General features: G+C 46.7%; 1 protein-coding gene across 7 annotated transcripts in view; it reads right to left on the reverse strand.

The window, feature by feature from the left end:
- Nucleotides 1–22,714, reverse strand: part of traf3ip2l (TRAF3 interacting protein 2-like) — a 108,986-nt gene that overhangs the window by 80,811 nt on the left and 5,461 nt on the right. For 2 of the 7 annotated variants that reach the window (XM_065009392.1, XM_065009391.1), the window contains exons 2-3: nt 20,095–20,164; nt 4,571–5,199 (exon numbers count right to left, since the gene is read on the reverse strand). In XM_065009392.1, the coding sequence (XP_064865464.1) occupies nt 4,571–5,199; nt 20,095–20,138 (673 nt within the window). In that variant the 5' untranslated portion in view covers nt 20,139–20,164. Of the gene's footprint in view, nt 1–4,570; nt 5,203–20,094; nt 20,190–22,714 lie in introns of all 7 variants that reach the window. The other 5 variants (XM_065009389.1, XM_065009388.1, XM_065009393.1 and 2 more) reach the window with 3 other exon arrangements.

Consider the following 22,714-nt stretch of genomic DNA (forward strand, 5'->3'; position numbering starts at 1 on the left):
CCGCCCCCTCAAGATTCTGAGCCGGCTTGGCAGGGTTGGTCCTACAAAGCCAGACCCCAAACCCTTTCCCAGCTTCTTCTCATTAGACAACAGTGAGGTCAGGACCCAAACCCTTTCCCAGCTTCTTCTCATTAGACAACAGTGAGGTCAGGTCCCAAACCCTTTCCCAGCTTCTTCTCATTAGACAACAGTCAGGTCCGCGTCACAAATGGAACCCTATTCACTTGATGGTGCACGACTGCTCTGGTCAAAAGTAATGCACTATGAAGGGAATATGGTGCCATTTGGGACTAGTAACGGTGACTAACCCCATTCCGTACAAATTTGGACAACCGTTGCATTCAAACGAGGCTGTAATGAAAATAAAATGGGACTGTAGCGACTGTGTTGGCATCAACATCCGGGGTGTGAACTACGTTTCTAGTCAAGCTTTGATTGACATGGTGGTGGCCCCTATAGTACTGGAGAAAAGTTTTTTAAAAACGGACCCCTCGGACGATGTACGTTAAATGGACCCCTCTGATGATGTACGTTAAATGGGCCCCTCTGATGATGTACGTTAAATGGGCCCCTCTGACGATGTACGTTAAATGGGCCCCTCTGACGATGTACGTTAAATGGGCCCCTCTGACGATGTACGTTAAATGGGCCCCTCTGACGATGTACGTTAAATGGGCCCCTCTGATGATGTATGTTAAATGGACCCCTCTGATGATGTACATTAAATGGACCCCTCTGATGATGGACCCCTCTGATGATGTACATTAAATGGACCCCTCTGATGATGTACGTTAAATGGACCCCTCTGACGATGTACATTAAATGGGCCCCTCTGATGATGGACCCCTCTGATGATGGACCCCTCTGATGATGGACCCCTCTGATGATGTACATTAAATGGACCCCTCTGATGATGTACATTAAATGGGCCCCTCTGATGATGTACGTTAAATGGACCCCTCTGATGATGTACATTAAATGGACCCCTCTGATGATGTACATTAAATGGGCCCCTCTGATGATGTACATTAAATGGACCCCTCTGATGATGTACGTTAAATGGGCCCCTCTGATGATGTATGTTAAATGGACCCCTCTGATGATGTACATTAAATGGACCCCTCTGATGATGTACGTTAAATGGACCCCTCTGACGTTAAATGGACCCCTCTGACGATGTACGTTAAATGGACCCCTCTGATGATGGACCCCTCTGATGATGTACATTAAATGGACCCCTCTGATGATGTACATTAAATGGGCCCCTCTGATGATGTACGTTAAATGGACCCCTCTGATGATGTACGTTAAATGGACCCCTCTGATGATGGACATCTCTGATGATGGACCCCTCTGATGATGTATGTTAAATGGGCCCCTCTGATGATGTACATTAAATGGGCCCCTCTGATGATGTACATTAAATGGACCCCTCTGATGATGTACGTTAAATGGACCCCTCTGATGATGTACGTTAAATGGACCCCTCTGATGATGTACGTTAAATGGGCCCCTCTGATGATGTACGTTAAATGGGCCCCTCTGATGATGTACGTTAAATGGGCCCCTCTGATGATGTACGTTAAATGGGCCCCTCTGATGATGTACGTTAAATGGGCCCCTCTGATGATGTACGTTAAATGGGCCCCTCTGATGATGTATGTTAAATGGACCCCTCTGATGATGGACCCCTCTGATGATGTATGTTAAATGGACCCCTCTGATGATGTATGTTAAATGGACCCCTCTGATGATGTACGTTAAATGGGCCCCTCCGATGATGTACGTTAAATGGGCCCCTGATGATGGACCCCTCTGATGATGTACATTAAATGGACCCCTCTGATGATGGACCCCTCTGATGATGGACCCCTCTGATGATGGACCCCTCTGATGATGTATATTAAATGGACCCCTCTGATGATGTATATTAAATGGGCCCCTCTGATGATGGACCCCTCTGATGATGGACCCCTCTGATGATGGACCCCTCTGATGATGTATATTAAATGATGATGTATATTAAATGGACCCCTCTGATGATGTATATTAAATGGACCCCTCTGATGATGTATATTAAATGGACCCCTCTGATGATGTATATTAAATGGGCCCCTCTGATGATGTATATTAAATGGACCCCTCTGATGATGGACCCCTCTGATGATGGACCCCTCTGATGATGTATATTAAATGGACCCCTCTGATGATGTACATTAAATGGACCCCTCTGATGATGTATATTAAATGGACCCCTCTGATGATGTACATTAAATGGGCCCCTCTGATGATGGACCCCTCTGATGATGGACCCCTCTGATGATGGACCCCTCTGATGATGTATATTAAATGGGCCCCTCTGATGATGTACATTAAATGGACCCCTCTGATGATGGACCCCTCTGATGATGGACCCCTCTGATGATGGACCCCTCTGATGATGTATATTAAATGGACCCCTCTGATGATGTATATTAAATGGACCCCTCTGATGATGTACATTAAATGGACCCCTCTGATGATGTACATTAAATGGACCCCTCTGATGATGTACATTAAATGGACCCCTCTGATGATGTATATTAAATGGACCCCTCTGATGATGTATATTAAATGGACCCCTCTGATGATGTATATTAAATGGACCCCTCTGATGATGTACATTAAATGGACCCCTCTGATGATGTACATTAAATGGACCCCTCTGATGATGTATGTTAAATGGACCCCTCTGATGATGTACATTAAATTGTGACGTGTCATGACGTAACGTACAGCACACAAAGCGAGAGTGTAGATTAATAACAAGGGACAGGGAAAGGGGACAGGGTAAGCGGACATGGGCAGGGTAAGGGGACAGGGACAGGGTAAGGGGACAGGGTAAGAGGACATGGACAGGGTAAGGGGACAGGGACAGGGTAAGAGGACATGGACAGGGTAAGGGGACAGGGTAAGGGGACAGGGTAAGAGGACATGGACAGGGTAAGAGGACAGGGTAAGAGGACATGGACAAGGTAAGGGGACAGGGTAAGAGGACATGGACAGGGTAAGAGGACATGGACAGGGTAAGGGGACAGGGGACAGGGTAAGAGGACATGGACAGGGTAAGGGGACAGGGTAAGAGGACAGGGACAGGGTAAGGGGACAGGGTAAGAGGACAGGGACAGGGTAAGAGGACAGGGTAAGGGGACAGGGTAAGAGGACATGGACAGGGTAAGGGGACAGGGTAAGGGGACAGGGTAAGGGTACAGGGTAAGGGGACATGGACAGGATAAGAGGACAGGGTAAGAGGACAGGGACAGGGGACAGGGTAAGGGGACAGGGTAAGGGGACAGGGTAAGAGGACATGGACAGGGTAAGGGGACAGGGTAAGGGGACAGGGTAAGGGGACAGGGTAAGAGGACATGGACAGGGTAAGGGTACAGGGTAAGGGGACATGGACAGGGTAAGGGTACAGGGTAAGGGGACATGGACAGGGTAAGGGTACAGGGTAAGGGGACATGGACAGGATAAGAGGACAGGGTAAGAGGACAGGGACATGGACAGGGTAAGGGGACAGTGGACATGGACAGGGTAAGGGGACAGGGTAAGGGGACATGGACAGGGTAAGGGACAGGGTAAGGGGACATGGACAGGGTAAGGGGACAGGGTAAGGGGACATGGACAGACACAGGGGACATGGACAGGGTAAGGGGACAGGGTACGTGGACAGGGTAAGAGGACAGGGACAGGGTAAGAGGACAGGGACAGGGTAAGGGGACATGGACAGGGTAAGGGACAGGGTAAGGGGACAGGGTAAGGGGACATGGACAGACACAGGGGACATGGACAGGGTAAGGGGACAGGGTAAGGGGACATGGACAGGGTAAGAGGACATGGACAGGGTAAGGGGACATGGACAGGGTAAGGGGACAGGGTAAGAGGACATGGACAGGGTAAGAGGACATGGACAGGGTAAGGGGACATGGACAGGGTACGTGGACAGGGTAAGAGGACAGGGACAGGGTAAGGGGACATGGACAGGGTAAGGGGACAGGGTAAGGGGACATGGACAGGGGGATTCCTAGTCAATTGTACAACTGAATGCATACATTTTTTGCGTCATCATTCTAAGCCACTGTGACTCTCAACAGCCACGACAGCCGCTGTTAACATTAGCGCCACACTAAAAAACAGATTCAAATTCGACACACACTTTCAAATAGGTATGTAATGACACATTATATAAACCCTTTATAGTGTGTTATTTACATTTTAGAGGTGATAAGTTGGACAGATCGGGTGAAAAAAGCAGTTTCCACACCCTTTCACTATCACGCAATAGGTTTTGATTCCCCACCCGCCATTTTTCACAAAAGACCCAACGGAGCTCATTGCCTTCTTCAATCATGCAGAGACGGGCAGCCTGAAGGTCTCGTCATTGATTTGGTTGGAAAGGGGAGGAATGGTGCTTTACAATAGTATTCATATTACAGTTGACCTGGAACTATTACCTTTTCTGGACACTAAAATAAGGTTAATCGTACGGAACAGTGCGATGTACAAAAGTTTGTTAGCTAGCGTTACTCACACATGGGCCTGGAGGGTAGGCGGTAACCAGCGATGGGCCGGTGGCTGTGGTAGGGGCCCATGTTGAAGCCCTCCACAGGGCACTGGGCACAGCAGGTGTATGGAGTCAGAGAGTGGTGGTAGAAGCCTGCTGAGAGGGGGGTGGAGTGAAGGGAGTGGGGCTGCTCCAGGCTGGTCATACTAGGGCTGTCACGGCCCGGCAGGGGGGTGAGGGACAGGGACCTTCCCCGGGAGTAGCAGCTCTCCCCTGGGTAGCTGGGGTAGTTCGGAGGGGTGAGGCAGGAGGGCAGGCTGCTGGGGTAAGCAGGTCCAGGACCAGACCAGGCACTGGTGTAGCTGGGGTGAAGCCAGGAGCCATCAGCCTGGCTGGGGAACGGGGTAGGCTGGCTGTACCCGACTGGGAGGCCTACAGGAGGCTGATACGGCGTGTAGCTGGGCCCCGCCCTCCGACTGCTGAGGGCAGAGCCAGCCATGGAGCTGGGTTCGTCACGTTGGAGGTCGGGGTGGAGGTCGGGGCGGAGGTCAGAGTGGAGGTCAGGGGGGAGATCAGGGCAGGGGGTAGAGGTTTCGTCGTCCTCCTCTGGAGTGTTCTGGAACTCTCTATGGCAGCAGATAAGCTGGGGGACACGCCTACTGGGACAGAGGTCAGTTAGGGGTCAGAGGTTAGGGTTAAGCCTGGGACAGAGGACAGGCTTCAGTTACATCATGTACTTCAGAAAGTATTCACACCCTTTAATTAATGCCACTTTTTGTTGTGTTACAAAGTGGGATTAAAATAGATTGTACTTGTTTTTATCGACGATCTACACAAAGTAAAAAATGTGAATATTTGTAAAAACTCAAATATACAGTATGATTAGGTAAGTATTCAACCCCCTGAGTCAATACATGTTAGAATCACCCGAGTGGCACAGTGGTCTAGCTGTCCCACTAGAGGTTCTGTTAGAATCACCCGAGTGGCACAGTGGTCTAGCTGTCCCACTAGAGGTTCTGTTAGAATCACCAGAGTGGCACAGTGGTCTAGCTGTCCCACTAGAGATTCTGTTAGAATCACCCGAGTGGCACAGTGGTCTAGCTGTCCCACTAGAGGTTCTGTTAGAATCACCAGAGTGGCACAGTGGTCTAGCTGTCCCACTAGAGATTCTGTTAGAATCACCCGAGTGGCACAGTGGTCTAGCTGTCCCACTAGAGATTCTGTTAGAATCACCCGAGTGGCACAGTGGTCTAGCTGTCCCACTAGAGATTCTGTTAGAATCACCAGAGTGGCACAGTGGTCTAGCTGTCCCACTAGAGATTCTGTTAGAATCACCCGAGTGGCACAGTGGTCTAGCTGTCCCACTAGAGATTCTGGGTTCGAGTCCAGGCTCTGTCACAGGGATGTCCTTTGTCCTTATCGCGCACTAGCGATTCCTGTGACGGGCCGGGCGCAGTGCACGCTGACACGGTCGCCAGGTGTACGATGTTTCCTCCGACACATTGGCGTGGCTGGCTTCCGGGTTAAATGGGCAATGTGTTAAGAAGCAGTGCGGCTTGGTTGGGTTGTGTTTTGGAGGACGCACGGCTATCGGTCTTTGCCTCTCCCGAGTCCGTACGGGAGTTGTAGCGATGAGACAAAACTATTACTACCAATTGGACGGAATTGGAGAGAAAAAGGAGTGTAAAAAAAACTGTTTTATTTGTGACTAACATTTGAAAGGTTCATGAGGTTCATTGGGTCACTGGGTCATCTGGCTGGAGGTAATCAATGGAATAACAACCAAATTATTGGTAGACGACAACAGTTTGTATAAACTCACTAGAAGGCAGAGTTAAAGGAACATGGCTATGGTTATTGTGAGTAACCTTATTTATCTGTGTCCTGTCTGAAGTGTGTCCTGGGATATGTGTCCTGTCTGAAGTGTGTCCTGGGATATGTGTCCTGTCTGAAGTGTGTCCTGGGATATGTGTCCTGTCTGAGGTGTGTTCTGGGATATGTGTCCTGTCTGAAGTGTGTCCTGGGATATGTGTCCTGTCTGAAGTGTGTCCTGGGATATGTGTCCTGTCTGAAGTGTGTCCTGGGATATGTGTCCTGTCTGAAGTGTGTCCTGGGATATGTGTCCTGTCTGAGGTGTGTTCTGGGATAGTGTGTCTGAGGTGTGTTCTGGGATATGTGTCCTGTCTGAAGTGTGTCTGAGGTGTGTTCTGGGATATGTGTCCTGTCTGAGGTGTGTTCTGGGATATGTGTCCTGTCTGAAGTGTGTCCTGGGATATGTGTCCTGTCTGAAGTGTGTCCTGGGAAGAAAGAAAAAAAAAAAGAGTACCTTTGGCAGCGAATACAGCTGTGAGTCTTTCTGGGAAAGTCTCTAAGAGCTTTCCACACCTGGATTGTGAAACATTTGCCCATTATTAATTTCTAAATTCTTCAAAGTCTGTCTAATTGGTTGCTGATCATTGCTAGACAGCCATTTTCAGGTCTTGCCATAGATTTAAGCAGATTTAAGTCAACTGTTACTTGAAAATTCACTGTCTTCTCGATAAGCAACTTCAGTGGAGATTGCCTGTGTGTAGCTCCATTCCGTTTCTATCCTGTAAAACTCCAGTCCTTAACCATTACAAACATACCCATAACATGATGCAGCCACCACTGTACTTCAAAATATGGAGAGTGGTACTTAGCAATGTGTTGTATTGGATTTGCCCCAAAACTAACACTTTGTATTCAGGAACAAAAGTGACATGCGTTGCCACATTTTAGCAGTATTACTTTAGTCCCTTGTTGCAAACAGGGTCCATGTTTTGGAGTATTTTGTATTCTGTACAGGCTTCCTTCTTTTCACTCTGTCGATTAGTTTAGTATTGTGGAGTAACTACAATGTTGTTGATCCATCCTCAGTTTTCTCCTGTCACAGCCACTAAACTCTGTAACTGTTTTATAGTCACCACTGCCCTCATGGTGAGCAGTTTCCTTCTTCTCTGGCAACTGAGTTAGGAAGGACGCCTGGATCTTTGTAGTGACTGGGTGTATTGATACACCATCCAAAGTGTAACTAATAACTGCACCATGATCAAAGGGATACTCAATGTCTGCTTTTCTTGTTGTTTTACCCATCTACCAATAGGTGCCCTTCTTTGCGAGGAGTTGGAAAACCTCCCTGGTCTTTGTTGTTGAATCTGTGTATGAAATTCACTGCTCAACTGAGGGACCTTACAGATAAGTGTATGTGGGGGGGGGGTACAGAGATGAGGTAGTCATTCAAAAATCATGTTAAACACTATTATCGCACACAGAGTGAGTCCATGCAACGTATTATGTGACTTGTTGAGCATATTTATTTACTTATCTAGGACATAACAAAAGGGTTGAATAGTTATTGACTCAAGACAGTTCAGCGTTTAATTTTTCATTTGTAAAAATAAACATAATATGGTGTGTTGGCCAATGAAAAACATTTTTGGATAAAAAAATTATAAATGTTCATACGTCAGTGACAGATAACTGAGAAACTCATCCGGTCTCATCCTCCAAGTATGGAGACTGTCTGCAACCACAAATACTCCCTAAAGAGACATTCAACTTTAGTTCATGTTGTTTTCTTTGCAACATTTTATCAAACAGTACAGCTCTCAAATCATCATATAAAGTTCATTCTGGACCTCCCCTAAATCCCAGATAGTACACAGCCCCTCTTCTTCATCTATGGCATTGAACCTACCTACTTACATTACCAGGGGCAGTATCCTGTTTCTCAACTGGCCACACAAGGACCTTTAGTTTCTTCTTAGGTGAGAGGTGACAAGGTTCTGGATTGTAGCTGTTTTTGGTCTGGTTGAAGGTTTAGAGTTTTGGTTTTAGCCATATGTCAGTTGGCCAGTTTTGTCGGTTGTATTTTAGGGTTAACTTGTTTGAGCTCATATTGGCATTGCATCGTAACTTGTTTCTAAATATGTGTTGTAGATCAGTTTCTTTAAAATATGGCATTGTGTTCCTTTGTCCAGGGGGTAGCTGTGTGTTTAATCCCAGTTGAATGTTTTGTTGTTATTCTGTCTTCTGACATATTGAGAAGACAGTTCCATAACCTAATCATTTCCCTCCTCTGTCTTATTTCACAGGGCTCCATTACATGTCTCCTTGATACGTAAGGCTTGGGGCAAACATATGCACTCCCAAAAAACATGTTATGCCATATTCTGAATAGAGTTTGCTGTTTTAGATTCTTTACAAACCCAGATTCCATTGGCATAGTTCAGTATAGGACACACACATACATGATAGAGCTGTGATTATGTACAATAGCCATGGTCTTCACAGATGTTCAGTTTACTACCAACAGACCAACGCTCTACCTGCAGAATCTGAAAGACTTCAAAGGTCATATTCATTAGACAGGAAACTAAAGGTATTTATATGAGCTGGTGTAGTTTAGGGGCGTGGCTCCAAAAGAGAAGTACTGAATACTTCTTACTGTACCTTTCAGGGTTTATCTGGGTTGATCTGGGATTATCACCACAAAATGACCATGTTCAACATTGCAAATCAAACTCACTCTCTGCAAGGAGGACACTATAATCTGTGTTAAATATTATCCCTAAAGTGATGTCATCTAATTTATCTCCTAGGTTAGCATGCTTGATTTGCTGGGACAAGTCATTTACAAAAACTGCAAAAATAGTTAGGGAAAGAATGTGGCCTTGTTCGACTCCAAACTGAGTGGGAAACCATCCAGTTCATTAACCTGTCCACAGGAGACGTATATAGGAGACCATCCAGTCTTCTGTTGATTAACCTGTCCACAGGAGACTGTCCACAGGAGACTGGAGCTATATATAGGAGACCATCCAGTCTTCTGTTGATTAACCTGTCCACAGGAGACTGGAGCTGTATATAGGAGACCATCCAGTCTTCTGTTGATTAACCTGTCCACAGGAGACTGTCCACAGGAGACTGGAGCTGTATATAGGAGACCATCCAGTTCATTAACCTGCCCACAGGAGACTGTCCACAGGAGACTGGAGCTATATATATATAGGATACCATCCAGTCTTCTGTTGATTAACCAGTCCACAGGAGACTGGAGCTGTATATAGGAGACCATCCAGTCTTCTGTTGATTAACCTGTCCACAGGAGACTGGAGCTATATATAGGAAACCATCCAGTCTTCTGTTGATTAACCTGTCCACAGGAGACTGTCCACAGGAGACTGGAGTTGTATATAGGAGACCATACAGTCTTCTGTTGATTAACCTGTCCACAGGAGACTGTCCACAGGAGACTGGAGTTGTATATAGGAGACCATACAGTCTTCTGTTCATTAACCTGTCCACAGGAGACTGTCCACAGGAGACTGGAGCTGTATATAGGAGACCATCCAGTCATCTGTTGATTAACCTGTCCACAGGAGACTGGAGTTGTATATAGGAGACCATCCAGTTCATTAACCTGTCCACAGGAGACTGGAGTTGTATATAGGAGACCATCCAGTCTTCTGTTCATTAACCTGTCCACAGGAGACTGTCCACAGGAGACTGGAGCTGTATACAGGAGACTGTCCACAGGAGACTGGAGCTGTATACAGGAGACTGTCCACAGGAGACTAGAGTTGTATATAGAGATTTAACTTCATCATAACCTTCCAGCCCTGCATTTATGTTGGAAAGCAAGAATCTGTATTTGCCCAAAATAAGGCCTTTTGAAAATCAATAAAACATCCATATGTAGGTTTCCATTCTTGTAGTTTGGCTCTAAGAAAATGGTTGAAGATGCACAGCTAGTGGATGGAAGAGGATAGAACATGAGATAATAATAGATACTGAGTGGATGAGAGGGGACTGGGGACTGGGGACTGGCTCCGGTGTGAAAGAGAGGGGACTGGGGACTGGCTCCGGTGTGAATGAGAGGGGACTGGCTCCGGTGTGAAAGAGGATGAGAGGGGACTGGCTCCGGTGTGAAAGAGGATGAGAGGGGACTGGCTCCGGTGTGAAAGAGGATGAGAGGGGACTGGCTCCGGTGTGAAAGAGGATGAGAGGGGACTGGCTCCGGTGTGAAAGAGGATGAGAGGGGACTGGCTCCGGTGTGAAAGAGGATGAGAGGGGACTGGCTCCGGTGTGAAAGAGGATGAGAGGGGACTGGCTCCGGTGTGAATGAGGATGAGAGGGGACTGGGGACTGGGGACTGGGGACTGGCTCCGGTGTGAAAGAGGATGAGAGGGGACTGGGGACTGGCTCCGGTGTGAAAGAGGATGAGAGGGGACTGGGGACTGGCTCCGGTGTGAAAGAGGATGAGAGGGGACTGGCTCCGGTGTGAAAGAGGATGAGAGGGGACTGGGGACTGGGGACTGGCTCCGGTGTGAATGAGGATGAGAGGGGACTGGGGACTGGCTCCGGTGTGAATGAGGATGAGAGGGGACTGGGGACTGGCTCCGGTGTGAATGAGATGAGAGGGGACTGGGGACTGGCTCCGGTGTGAATGAGGATGAGAGGGGACTGGGGACTGGCTCCGGTGTGAAAGAGGATGAGAGGGGACTGGCTCCGGTGTGAAAGAGGATGAGAGGGACTGGCTCCGGTGTGAAAGAGGATGAGAGGGGACTGGCTCAGGGAGGATGAGAGGGGACTGGCTCCGGTGTGAAAGAGGATGAGAGGGGACTGGCTCCGTGAAAGAGGATGAGGGGACTGGCTCCGGTGTGAAAGAGCTGATGAGAGGGACTGGCTCCGGTGTGAAAGAGGATGAGAGGGGACTGGCTCCGGTGTGAAAGAGGATGAGAGGGGACTGGCTCCGGTGTGAATGAGAGGGGACTGGGGACTGGGGACTGGGGACTGGCTCCGGTGTGAAAGAGGATGAGAGGGGACTGGGGACTGGCTCCGGTGTGAAAGAGGATGAGAGGGGACTGGGGACTGGCTCCGGTGTGAAAGAGGATGAGAGGGGACTGGCTCCGGTGTGAAAGAGGATGAGAGGGGACTGGGGACTGGGGACTGGGGACTGGCTCCGGTGTGAATGAGGATGAGAGGGGACTGGGGACTGGCTCCGGTGTGAATGAGGATGAGAGGGGACTGGGGACTGGGGACTGGGGACTGGCTCCGGTGTGAATGAGGATGAGAGGGGACTGGGGACTGGCTCCGGTGTGAATGATGAGCTGGGACTGGGGACTGGCTCCGGTGTGAATGAGGATGAGAGGGGACTGGGGACTGGCTCCGGTGTGAGGATGAGAGGGGACTGGCTCAAAGGGGACTGTGAAAGAGGATGAGAGGGGACTGGCTCCGTGTGAAAGAGGATGAGAGGGGACTGGCTCCGGTGTGAAAGAGGGGGACTGGCTCCGGTGAAAGAGGATGAGAGGGGACTGGCTCCGGTGTGAAAGAGGATGAGAGGGGACTGGCTCCGGTGTGAAAGAGGATGAGAGGGGACTGGCTCCGGTGTGAAAGAGGATGAGAGGGGACTGGCTCTCGTGTGAAAGAGGATGAGAGGGGACTGGCTCCGGTGTGAAAGAGGATGAGAGGGGACTGGCTCCGGTGTGAAAGAGGATGAGGGGGACTGGCTCCGGTGTGAAAGAGGATGAGAGGGGACTGGCTCCGGTGTGAAAGAGGATGAGAGGGGACTGGCTCCGGTGTGAAAGAGGATGAGAGGGGACTGGCTGTGAAAGAGGATGAGAGGGGACTGGCTCCGGTGTGAAAGAGGATGAGAGGGACTGGCTCAGGGAGGATGAGAGGGGACTGGCTCCGGTGTGAAAGAGGATGAGAGGGGACTGGCTCCGGTGTGAAAGAGGATGAGAGGGGACTGGCTCCGGTGTGAAAGAGGATGAGAGGACTGGCTCCGGTGTGAAAGAGAGCTGTCAGGGGACTGGCTCCGGTGTGAATGAGAGCTGTCAGGGGACTGGCTCCGGTGTGAAAGAGAGCTGTCAGGGGACTGGCTCCGGTGTGAAAGAGGCTGTCAGGGGACTGGCTCCGGTGTGAAAGAGGATGAGAGGGGACTGGCTCCGGTGTGAAAGAGGATGAGAGGGGACTGGCTCCGGTGTGAAAGAGGATGAGAGGGGACTGGCTCAGTGGAGACTGGCTCCGGTGTGAAAGAGGATGAGAGGGGACTGGCTCAAAGAGGATGAGAGGGGACTGGCTCCGGTGTGAAAGAGGATGAGAGGGGACTGGCTCCGGTGTGAAAGAGGATGAGAGGGGACTGGCTCCGGTGTGAAAGAGGATGAGAGGGGACTGGCTCCGGTGTGAAAGAGGATGAGAGGGGACTGGCTCCGGTGTGAAAGAGGATGAGAGGGGACTGGCTCCGGTGTGAAAGAGGATGAGGGGGACTGGCTCCGGTGTGAAAGAGGATGAGAGGGGACTGGCTCCGGTGTGAAAGAGGATGAGAGGGGACTGGCTCCGGTGTGAAAGAGGATGAGAGGGGACTGGCTCCGGTGTGAAAGAGGATGAGAGGGGACTGGCTCCGGTGTGAATGAGAGCTGTCAGGGGACTGGCTCCGGTGTGAAAGAGGATGAGAGGGGACTGGCTCCGGTGTGAAAGAGGATGAGAGGGGACTGTCCGGTGTGAAAGAGGATGAGAGGGGACTGGCTCCGGTGTGAAAGAGGATGAGAGGGGACTGGCTCCGTGTGAAAGAGGATGAGAGGGGACTGGCTCCGGTGTGAAAGAGGATGAGAGGGGACTGGCTCCGGTGTGAAAGAGGATGAGAGGGGACTGGCTCAGGTGAAAGAGGATGAGCTGGCTCGGTGTGAATGAGAGCTGTCAGGGGACTGGCTCCGGTGTGAAAGAGGATGAGAGGGGACTGGCTCAAAGGGACTGGCTCCGGTGTGAAAGAGGATGATGGCTCCGGTGTGAAAGAGGATGAGAGGGGACTGGCTCAATGAGAGCTGTCAGGGGACTGGCTCCGGTGTGAAAGAGGATGAGAGGGGACTGCTGTGTGAAAGAGGATGAGAGGGGACTGGCTCCGGTGTGAAAGAGGATGAGAGGGGACTGGCTCCGGTGTGAAAGAGGATGAGAGGGGACTGGCTCCGGTGTGAAAGAGGATGAGAGGGGACTGGCTCCGTGTGAAAGAGGATGACTGGCTCCGGTGTGAAAGAGGATGAGAGGGGACTGGCTCCGGTGTGAAAGAGGATGAGAGGGGACTGGCTCCGGTGTGAAAGAGGATGAGAGGGGACTGGCTCCGGTGTGAAAGAGGATGAGAGGGGACTGGCTCCGGTGTGAAAGAGGATGAGAGGGGACTGGCTCCGGTGTGAAAGAGGATGAGAGGGGACTGGCTCCGGTGTGAAAGAGGTGCGTGTCTGAATAAATACCCCGACCAGTTCTGTGTGAGCTGAGCTTTTTGATCTATAAGGTTATCTAGGGGCTCAGTCCACCACCGATCATCGTAGTCTGGGACTACTAGCACGAGGTGTTTTATATGTATAGGAAGTAGCGGTAAGAAATGTTGAAGATGCACATGGACTGGTGTGGATGTGAATGCCTAAAGCACCACTGACAATCGTCCGTAAGCATTTATGTTGATTTATATTATTATATAGGGATTCTGAATGTGAGAAATGAAAGGAGAAAGTACTATTCCCGAATATGCTGTAAAATAGAACACTAGTGTAAATATTTAAACCCCTGTATGAACAGAACACAAGTGTAAAGGAGGAATTTGTGTTTAATGGGTTACTAGAGCTCTGATAAAGTAACAATGGGAAAATAATAATTATAATATACAACTTGCACACCCACACGTAGACGTACCTAGGTGGTGAAACAGTATTAAAAGAAATGAATAGTACAATGGGTTACTAGATTTGATAAAGTAACAATGTATGAATGTATAATGGCTTACTAGATTTGAACTTGCTAGGTAGAGACTTATTATGGACAGAGCACACCATCTACAGGGGGCTGATAGACAGTGACAGCCCAGTTTTAAAACACCTTGATCCCAGAAAGGTGATCCCTTCCACTCTGAATTGAACAATGTATTTTATAAATTCACCGCATTGCATGTCATCTTAAAATATTACACATTTAATAAATGTGATGCAGAAAGTAAATATCCAACAGAAATGTGTACTAAATATAACATCGTTAGGGTGGACTCAAATAAAAACAATGCTTTCCAATATGGAGAAAGTTGTCATGTTTGTTTTGTTTTTAAACCTTACAATAGGGGTAAAAGCAGAACATTGTTTGAGAGTGATCCGTGTGTATTAGCAGTAGTGATTGAGAAGTTCTTCCTAATAGGAATGCAGTATTTTAGTATTTAGAAGATGCTGAGGTTTCTATACAAGGTCACATGACAAACAGAGGGAGCTCAATCTTGGCACATTATATTAGAGTTTGCCATCTGGTGTTTGGGTTAGAGATAAGCTTCCTGAGGACAAATAGATAGGGCACCAGTACTCACTGAACTCAAACAGGCTGTAAGGGACACAGTGGGACAGGGGTATGTATGAATAATTGAATAAGATATTTATTTTTACCCCCTTCTTTTCTCCCCAATTACGTGGTATCCAATTGTTAGTAGTTACTGTCTTGTCTCATCGCTACATGTCACATGTAAGAACCAATCCTAGGAAACGTGCCAATCACATGTAAGAACCAATCCTAGGAAACGTGCCAATCACATGCAAGAACCAATCCTAGGAAACGTGCCAATCACATGCAAGAACAAATCCTAGGAAACGTGCCAATCACATGCAAGAACCAATCCTAGGAGACGTGCCAATCACATGCAAGAACCAATCCTAGGAAACGTGCCAATCACATGCAAGAACCAATCCTAGGAAACGTGCCAATCACATGCAAGAACCAATCCTATGAACCATCGGGACTGCCCCGATAGAGCCCACTTCAGACCAGTACTTTATGCATCTAAGTTTGACTGTGACCTCTCCAGCTTGCTGTTAATAAAGAATGATTTTTAATATTGACTGAGTATATTATATTGACTGAGTATGGTTATTTCCAGGACACCAGCCCTGAGTTTACAAAACCCGTTCTGCTCGTCTACAAGGAAACCTGACATTTCCAAATACTGAGTCAACCTGTTGTTTAAGATACCAGAGGACAACTTGTAGACTGTGCTAATAAGACTGATGCCAGAGTATAACCGCAGACTGCTAATAAGACTGAAGCCAGAGTATAACCGCAGACTGCTAATAAGACTGAAGCCAGAGTATAACCGCAGACTGCTAATAAGACTGAAGCCAGAGTATAACCGCAGACTGCTAATAAGACTGAAGCCAGAGTATAACTGCAGACTGCTAATAAGACTGAAGCCAGAGTATAACCGCAGACTGCTAATAAGACTGATGCCAGAGTATAACCGCAGACTGCTAATAAGACTGATGCCAGAGTATAACCGCAGACTGCTAATAAGACTGATGCCAGAGTATAACCGCAGACTGCTAATAAGACTGATGCCAGAGTATAACCGCAGACTGCTAATAAGACTGAAGCCAGAGTATAACCGCAGACTGCTAATAAGACTGATGCCAGAGTATAACCGCAGACTGCTAATAAGACTGATGCCAGAGTATAACCGCAGACTGCTAATAAGACTGAAGCCAGAGTATAACCGCAGACTGCTAATAAGACTGAAGCCAGAGTATAACCGCAGACTGAATAAGACTGAAGCTATAACCGCAGACTGCTAAGACTGTAGCCAGACTATAACCGCAGACTGCTAATAAGACTGAAGCCAGAGTATAACCGCAGACTGCTAATAAGACTGATGCCAGAGTATAACCGCAGACTGCTAATAAGACTGATGCCAGAGTATAACCGCAGACTGCTAATAAGACTGATGTCAGAGTATAACCGCAGACTGCTAATAAGACTGAAGCCAGAGTATAACCGCAGACTGCTAATAAGACTGAAGCCAGAGTATAACCGCAGACTGCTAATAAGACTGTAGCCAGACTATAACCGCAGACTGCTAATAAGACTGAAGCCAGAGTATAACCGCAGACTGCTAATAAGACTGATGCCCGAGTATAACTGCAGACTGCTAATAAGACTGAAGCCAGACTATAACCGCACACTGCTAATAAGACTGATGCCAGAGTATAACCGCAGACTGCTAATAAGACTGAAGCCAGACTATAACCCTAGACTGCTAATAAGACTGAAGCCAACTATAACCGCAGACTGCTAATAAGACTGATGTCAGAGTATAACCGCAGACTGCTAATAAGACTGAAGCCAGAGTATAACCACAGACTGCTAATAAGACTGAAGCCAGAGTATAACCGCAGACTGCTAATAACACTGAAGCCAGAGTATAACCGCAGACTGCTAATAAGACTGATGCCAGAGTATAACCGCAGACTGCTAATAAGACTGATGCCTCTGTAATTGAATGGGAGCCTGGATCATTCTTTGATGACTTTGGGATTGGGTTAATGATGCCTCTGTACCAAGTTGACAGGATGAAAAAGACTAGAGTCTGCAGTAAACCTAGGATACTTTATGACCTCATCTGGAAGCTCCTGTATTCCTGATGCTTCTCTTGTTTCTGCTTTCTCAACAGCCTCTAACTTCCTCCATGGTACATTTTGCATTCAGGTGTATCCAGCCCTATTCATTTTAATTCCCATCCAATTCTTTAAGTTACAAGTATCATTTAAGAAGTCATCAAACACAGATGCTATATTGTTCCCTGAAAACAGGTTAGCAAAATCATTCTCCCACTTATCTAATACACAATTCTTTGTATGTTCAAATTCAGCATTTTCCAGTATGATTTCCATGGGAATTATCACAAGACTTTTCCGTCAAAGTTTACTGATTTCATTCCAGGGTTGTTTGAAGTGTAAGGTCAAAGTGTAATTCATGGAATGGGGGTGTGGTATCTCTCTGTTCAATATCAATTACCCTTTCATTTCTTGACCAGTTGTATGGGACAGAGATGTTGTTTCCAGCCCATCAAACTGGTCCGTGAGATTCTTGATATGTTTATCAAGCTCAGACTCCATGTTATCAGACCTTGTGTTCATCTGCTACTCTCTACTCATTTCTACCGTTAGATTTTCACAGATATGGGCGCGGCGAGGTCCACATAAGGGTGCAAATTTTAAGAAATTCACAAAAGCTCCCACGAATACGCAGTACGATACGTAAGCTTATTAACTATCAGTGATACTATCAAGAGCAGTGTGCGGTTTCCTTTTTCCGTCATCTTTTTTTTTGGTCAAATGTACCTCTTCAGTGTCATTGGTAAAAAAAGACTTCCCTTGCTGCTGCTCATATAGACTTCTTCCCTTCTCTCACTTCCTGTTGTTTGAAGAAACTCAAGGGGTGCTAGACCCCTGCTTGTTTTACATTTGTATACACGGGACATGATGAGCTCTGCTCTGGAACAATAAAGTTCATTTGCATGACACGTTACAAAAATACTTTTGTAATCGTCATTTGAATGCAGTATGGTGGCCATTGGTTCCACTAACCCCAAGGAAAGAAGGTTGACTATATTAGCCCACACAGCTACAAGGATGCACTTGTCATGCCATGTTTAGGACCTGATATTGAAGCTTATAGAGACCCTAACTGATGTATAGAACAATCGTAAAACCATCTACACTGAACACAAATATAAACTCAATATGTAAAGTGCTTCATGAGCTGAAATAAAAGATACCTGACATTTTCCATACACACAAAAAGTGCATTTCTCTCAAATGTTATACACAAATTTGAGAACATTTCTCCTTTGCCTAGACCCATCCACCTGACAGGTGTGGCATATCAATAAACTGATTAAAAACAATGATCATTACGCAGGTGCACCTTGTGCTGGGGACTATAAAAAGGCCCCAAAAAACTTGCAGTTGTGTCACACAACACAATGCCACAGACGTCTCAAGTTGAGGGAGCAATTGGCATCCTGACTGCAGGAATGCCCACCAGAGTGGTTGCCAGATAAGTTCATGCTAATTTTTCTACCATAAGCCACCTCCAACGCCGTTTTAGAGAATTTGGCAGAACGTCCAACCGGCCTCACAACCGCAGACCAGGTGTATAACATTGTGTGGGCAAGCGGTTTTCTGGTGATAACGTTGTGAACGGAGTGCCCCCTGGTGGGGGGGTTATGGTATGGGCAGGCATAAGCTATGGACAACGAACACAACTGCATTTTATCAATGGCAATTTGAATGCACAGAGATGCCGTGACGAGATCCTGAGGCCCATTGTTGTTCTACTCATCAGCCGCCATCACCTCATGTTTCAGCATGATAATGCACGGCCCCATGTCGCAAGAATCTGTACACAATTCCTGGAAGTTGAAAATGTCCCAGTTCCTCCATGGCCTGCGTACTCACCAGACACGTCACCCATTGAGCATGTGGGACAACATTCCACAGGCCACAGTCAACAGCCTGATCAACTCTATGTGAAGGAGATGTGTCACGCTACATGAGGCAAATGGTGGTCACACTAGATACTGACTGGTTTTCTGATCCACTCCCCTATCTTTTTATTGAAGGTATCTGTGACCAACAGATGCATATCTGTATTCCCAGTAAAGTGAAATCCATAGATTAGGGCCTAATGAATTCATTTGCAATCAAACGGCAGAATATCATACTCTAATTGCACTGATTTCAAAACTCAGTCCTCCAGAAAGTGGAGAGCAACACTTATGCAGTTCTACTACGTGATATCTTTCAAAAAAAGATGGGTAAAATTGATTTGACTTTGTAAAAAAATCTGTGTTTTTGGACCGACTTGCTTAACACTTCTTCCATTTGATGTCTTCCTTCACCGACTCCATGAAATGGTGACATGGTTTCCTAGAAACAAGTGGTGAATTAACTAACCCTTTGGCTAAACTTACCCCACTCTCCCCTACAAATGGTTCAGTAATTCCGTTACCAATTTAGTGACAGCACTGATATAAAACTTGATATCAGTAAAAATACTATAACTACTCGGTAGGTCTACCTTGTTATTTCTGTAAACTTTCATTATCCTTCCTCTTCATGAAGGAGAGAAATTAGAAAATATCTTCAAGAAACAGTATGTGGCATTTCTGTCCCCGCCAGTTTTATCATTGGAATGTGATACAAAACAAGGCAAAGGTTTGCTTTAGGACCATGTGGACGCCTCCGAGCGGTCAGGCTGTTTGGAGTGTTTATCCGACTGGATAAAAAAAAAAGAAATAATAATTATGTCCCCCCCCATTTCTAAAACCAAAGTTGCACCGCTGGTTTTTGGTAATAGTATGACACGGCAATGTTTCTCAAACTTACAGAAGGCAAGTAATTTCTCCAAACTAAATGTTGATATTAGTTGTCAGGGTGCTTTACCTCAACATTGTGTATTGATGTATTCTAATATCATTTTAAGACTTTTTCTGCTAAACGTTTTCTAAGACCGCTTTTCAATCTGTTCGACCAGAAATTAAACACTTTTGCTAAATTATTACGATGGAAAATGGTTGAAAACTGTATATATGCCTTAATTTCGCGGAAAAAAAAAAAGACTTATCTTTCATTTGACAAGCTCCTTTGAATTTCACATGTTGGTGCTCATGTGTCCTTTTACATGGAAATGCCCCACATAGTAGGACATACTGTAGCATGTAGGCCTACCTGTTAGTAGCTGTGGTCGAGTAACAGGGAGTGGGCAGCATCATTCTGTCTGCCACTGGAGGATCAGCTCCTGTCAAGTCCCAGAAACACACAGCCTGCCAAAATAAACATCACAGGTAACTTATGGCAACACACAACATCCTGCTAGCAAAGAATGAGGGCAATTCTACAGTAACAGAATGACAGGTTTTTTCACTTTAAAAGGTATGCCGAGCTAAAACCAATGATTTCAAAGTTCAACAAACCATACAACTCCATGCACAAGGACTACTTTGAACAATTTACAAAAACACATTTTCTCCAACAGTGCAGATGTAACAGAATGATGGTAAAATTCCCCTCTGTGGGCACGTTTTCCCAAAACTCCTAAATATCTTCTCTGAGTTAAGATTCAAAGATGTCTATATGTATAAATAATGGGGTGGCACCAAAATCTGTTGGTTATTGAACTGCAGTAAGTGGATTTCCACTTTCCACTTCATTTTTTAAACCTTAACCTATGTAACTAGGCAAGTCAGTTAAGAACAAATTACTAATTTTCAATGATGGCTTAGGAACAGTGGGTTAACTGCCTTGTTCAGGGAAACAGTGGGTTAACTACCTTGTTCAGGGGAACAGTGGGTTAACTGCCTTGTTCAGGGGAACAGTGGGTTAACTGCCTTGTTCAGGGGAACAGTGGGTTAACTGCCTTGTTCAGGGGAACAGTGGGTTAACTGCCTTGTTCAGGGGAACAGTGGGTTAACTGCCTTGTTCAGGGGAACAGTGGGTTAACTGCCTTGTTCAGGGGAACAGTGGGTTAACTGCCTTGTTCAGGGGAACAGTGGGTTAACTGCCTTGTTCAGGGGAACAGTGGGTTAACTGCCTTGCTCAGGGGAACAGTGGGTTAACTGCCTTGCTCAGGGGAACAGTGGGTTAACTGCCCTGTTCAGGGGAACAGTGGGTTAACTGCCTTGTTCAGGGGAACAGTGGGTTAACTGCCTTGTTCAGGGGAACAGTGGGTTAACTGCCCTGTTCAGGGGAACAGTGGGGTTAACTGCCTGTTCAGGGGAACAGTGGGTTAACTGCCCTGTTCAGGGGAACAGTGGGTTAACTGCCTGTTCAGGGGAACAGTGGGTTAACTGCCTTGTTCAGGGGAACAGTGGGTTAACTGCCTTGTTCAGGGGAACAGTGGGTTAACTGCCTGTTCAGGGGAACAGTGGGTTAACTGCCTTGTTCAGGGGAACAGTGGGTTAACTGCCTTGTTCAGGGGAACAGTGGGTTAACTGCCTTGTTCAGGGGAACAGTGGGTTAACTGCCTTGTTCAGGGGAACAGTGGGTTAACTGCCTTGTTCAGGGGAACAGTGGGTTAACTGCCTTGTTCAGGGGAACAGTGGGTTAACTGCCTGTTCAGGGGAACAGTGGGTTAACTGCCTTGTTCAGGGGAACAGTGGGTTAACTGCCTTGTTCAGGGGCAGAACCACAGATGTTTATATTGTCAGCTCTGGGGTTTGATCTTGCAACCTTTCGGTTACTAGTCCAATGCTCTAACCACTAGACTACCATTGATGCCATAGCTCAATTAAGGTTGAAAAAGGACACATCCAAATGGAGAGCCCCGTATATGAGCGAGGAAACTAATCAATTAAAGAGACATTGCAGAAGTGGAGAAAGTCAAAGTTGCAGGTCCACTATGATATTCTGAGAGCAACTAGAAATGCCAAATGGGGTCATTTTATAACGATCACTAATGAGAATAATTTGAGTGCTCTTCTTGACCATTGATGGCCTGATAAATCCTACCCCAGCAAAGTTATGTGAGCTTTCCTCCACATCTAAATGTGGCGAGTTTGCACAGACGATACACAACTTTACATGTCTGTGTCACAAGAGGATTTCAGCTCCACGGATAAGTTATTAGACAGTATTAGTGATTGAAATACTCACAACTTCCTCCAGCTAAATCAAGACAAGACCGAGGTGCTTATTGTCGGAGCCAAAGCACAAAGAGAGAAGCTGGCCGCACATTTTAATTCACAGGAAATAAAGATAAAACACCAGGTAAAAAAAAGAAAAAAAAGAGTTATTTTAGATTCTTTACAACATTTCAAATCACACATTAGGAATGTGACCAAATTAGCTTTTTTACCACCTGAGGAACATCTCCAAGGTGCAGCCGTTTCTCTCTCAGGATGATAGAGACTCATCCATGCTTTCATTACAAGCAGGCTTGACTACTGTAATGCTCTCCTGTCTGGTCTACCCAAGAAAGCCATTGGTCAACTGCAAAACATACAGAATGCTACAGCGTGGGTACTGAACAAGACCAGATGGAGAGCACACATTACACCAGTTTTAAGGTCTCTGTACTGTAAAACTTACAGAATGCTACAGGGTACTGACTAAGACCAGATGGAAAGGACACATTACACCAGTTTTAAGGTCTCTGTACTGTAAAACTTACAGAATGCTACAGGTTAATGACTAAGACCAGATGGAAAGGACACATTACACCAGTTTAATGGTCTCTGTACTGTAAAACATACAGAATGCTACAGGGTACTGACCAAGACCAGATGGAAAGGACACATTACACCAGTTTAATGGTCTCTGTACTGGCTGCGAGTTTTAGAATTAATTTGAA

Source organism: Oncorhynchus nerka, linkage group LG24, assembly GCF_034236695.1.
Source record: "Oncorhynchus nerka isolate Pitt River linkage group LG24, Oner_Uvic_2.0, whole genome shotgun sequence".
In the NCBI taxonomy this organism is placed as follows: Eukaryota; Metazoa; Chordata; class Actinopteri; order Salmoniformes; family Salmonidae; genus Oncorhynchus; species Oncorhynchus nerka.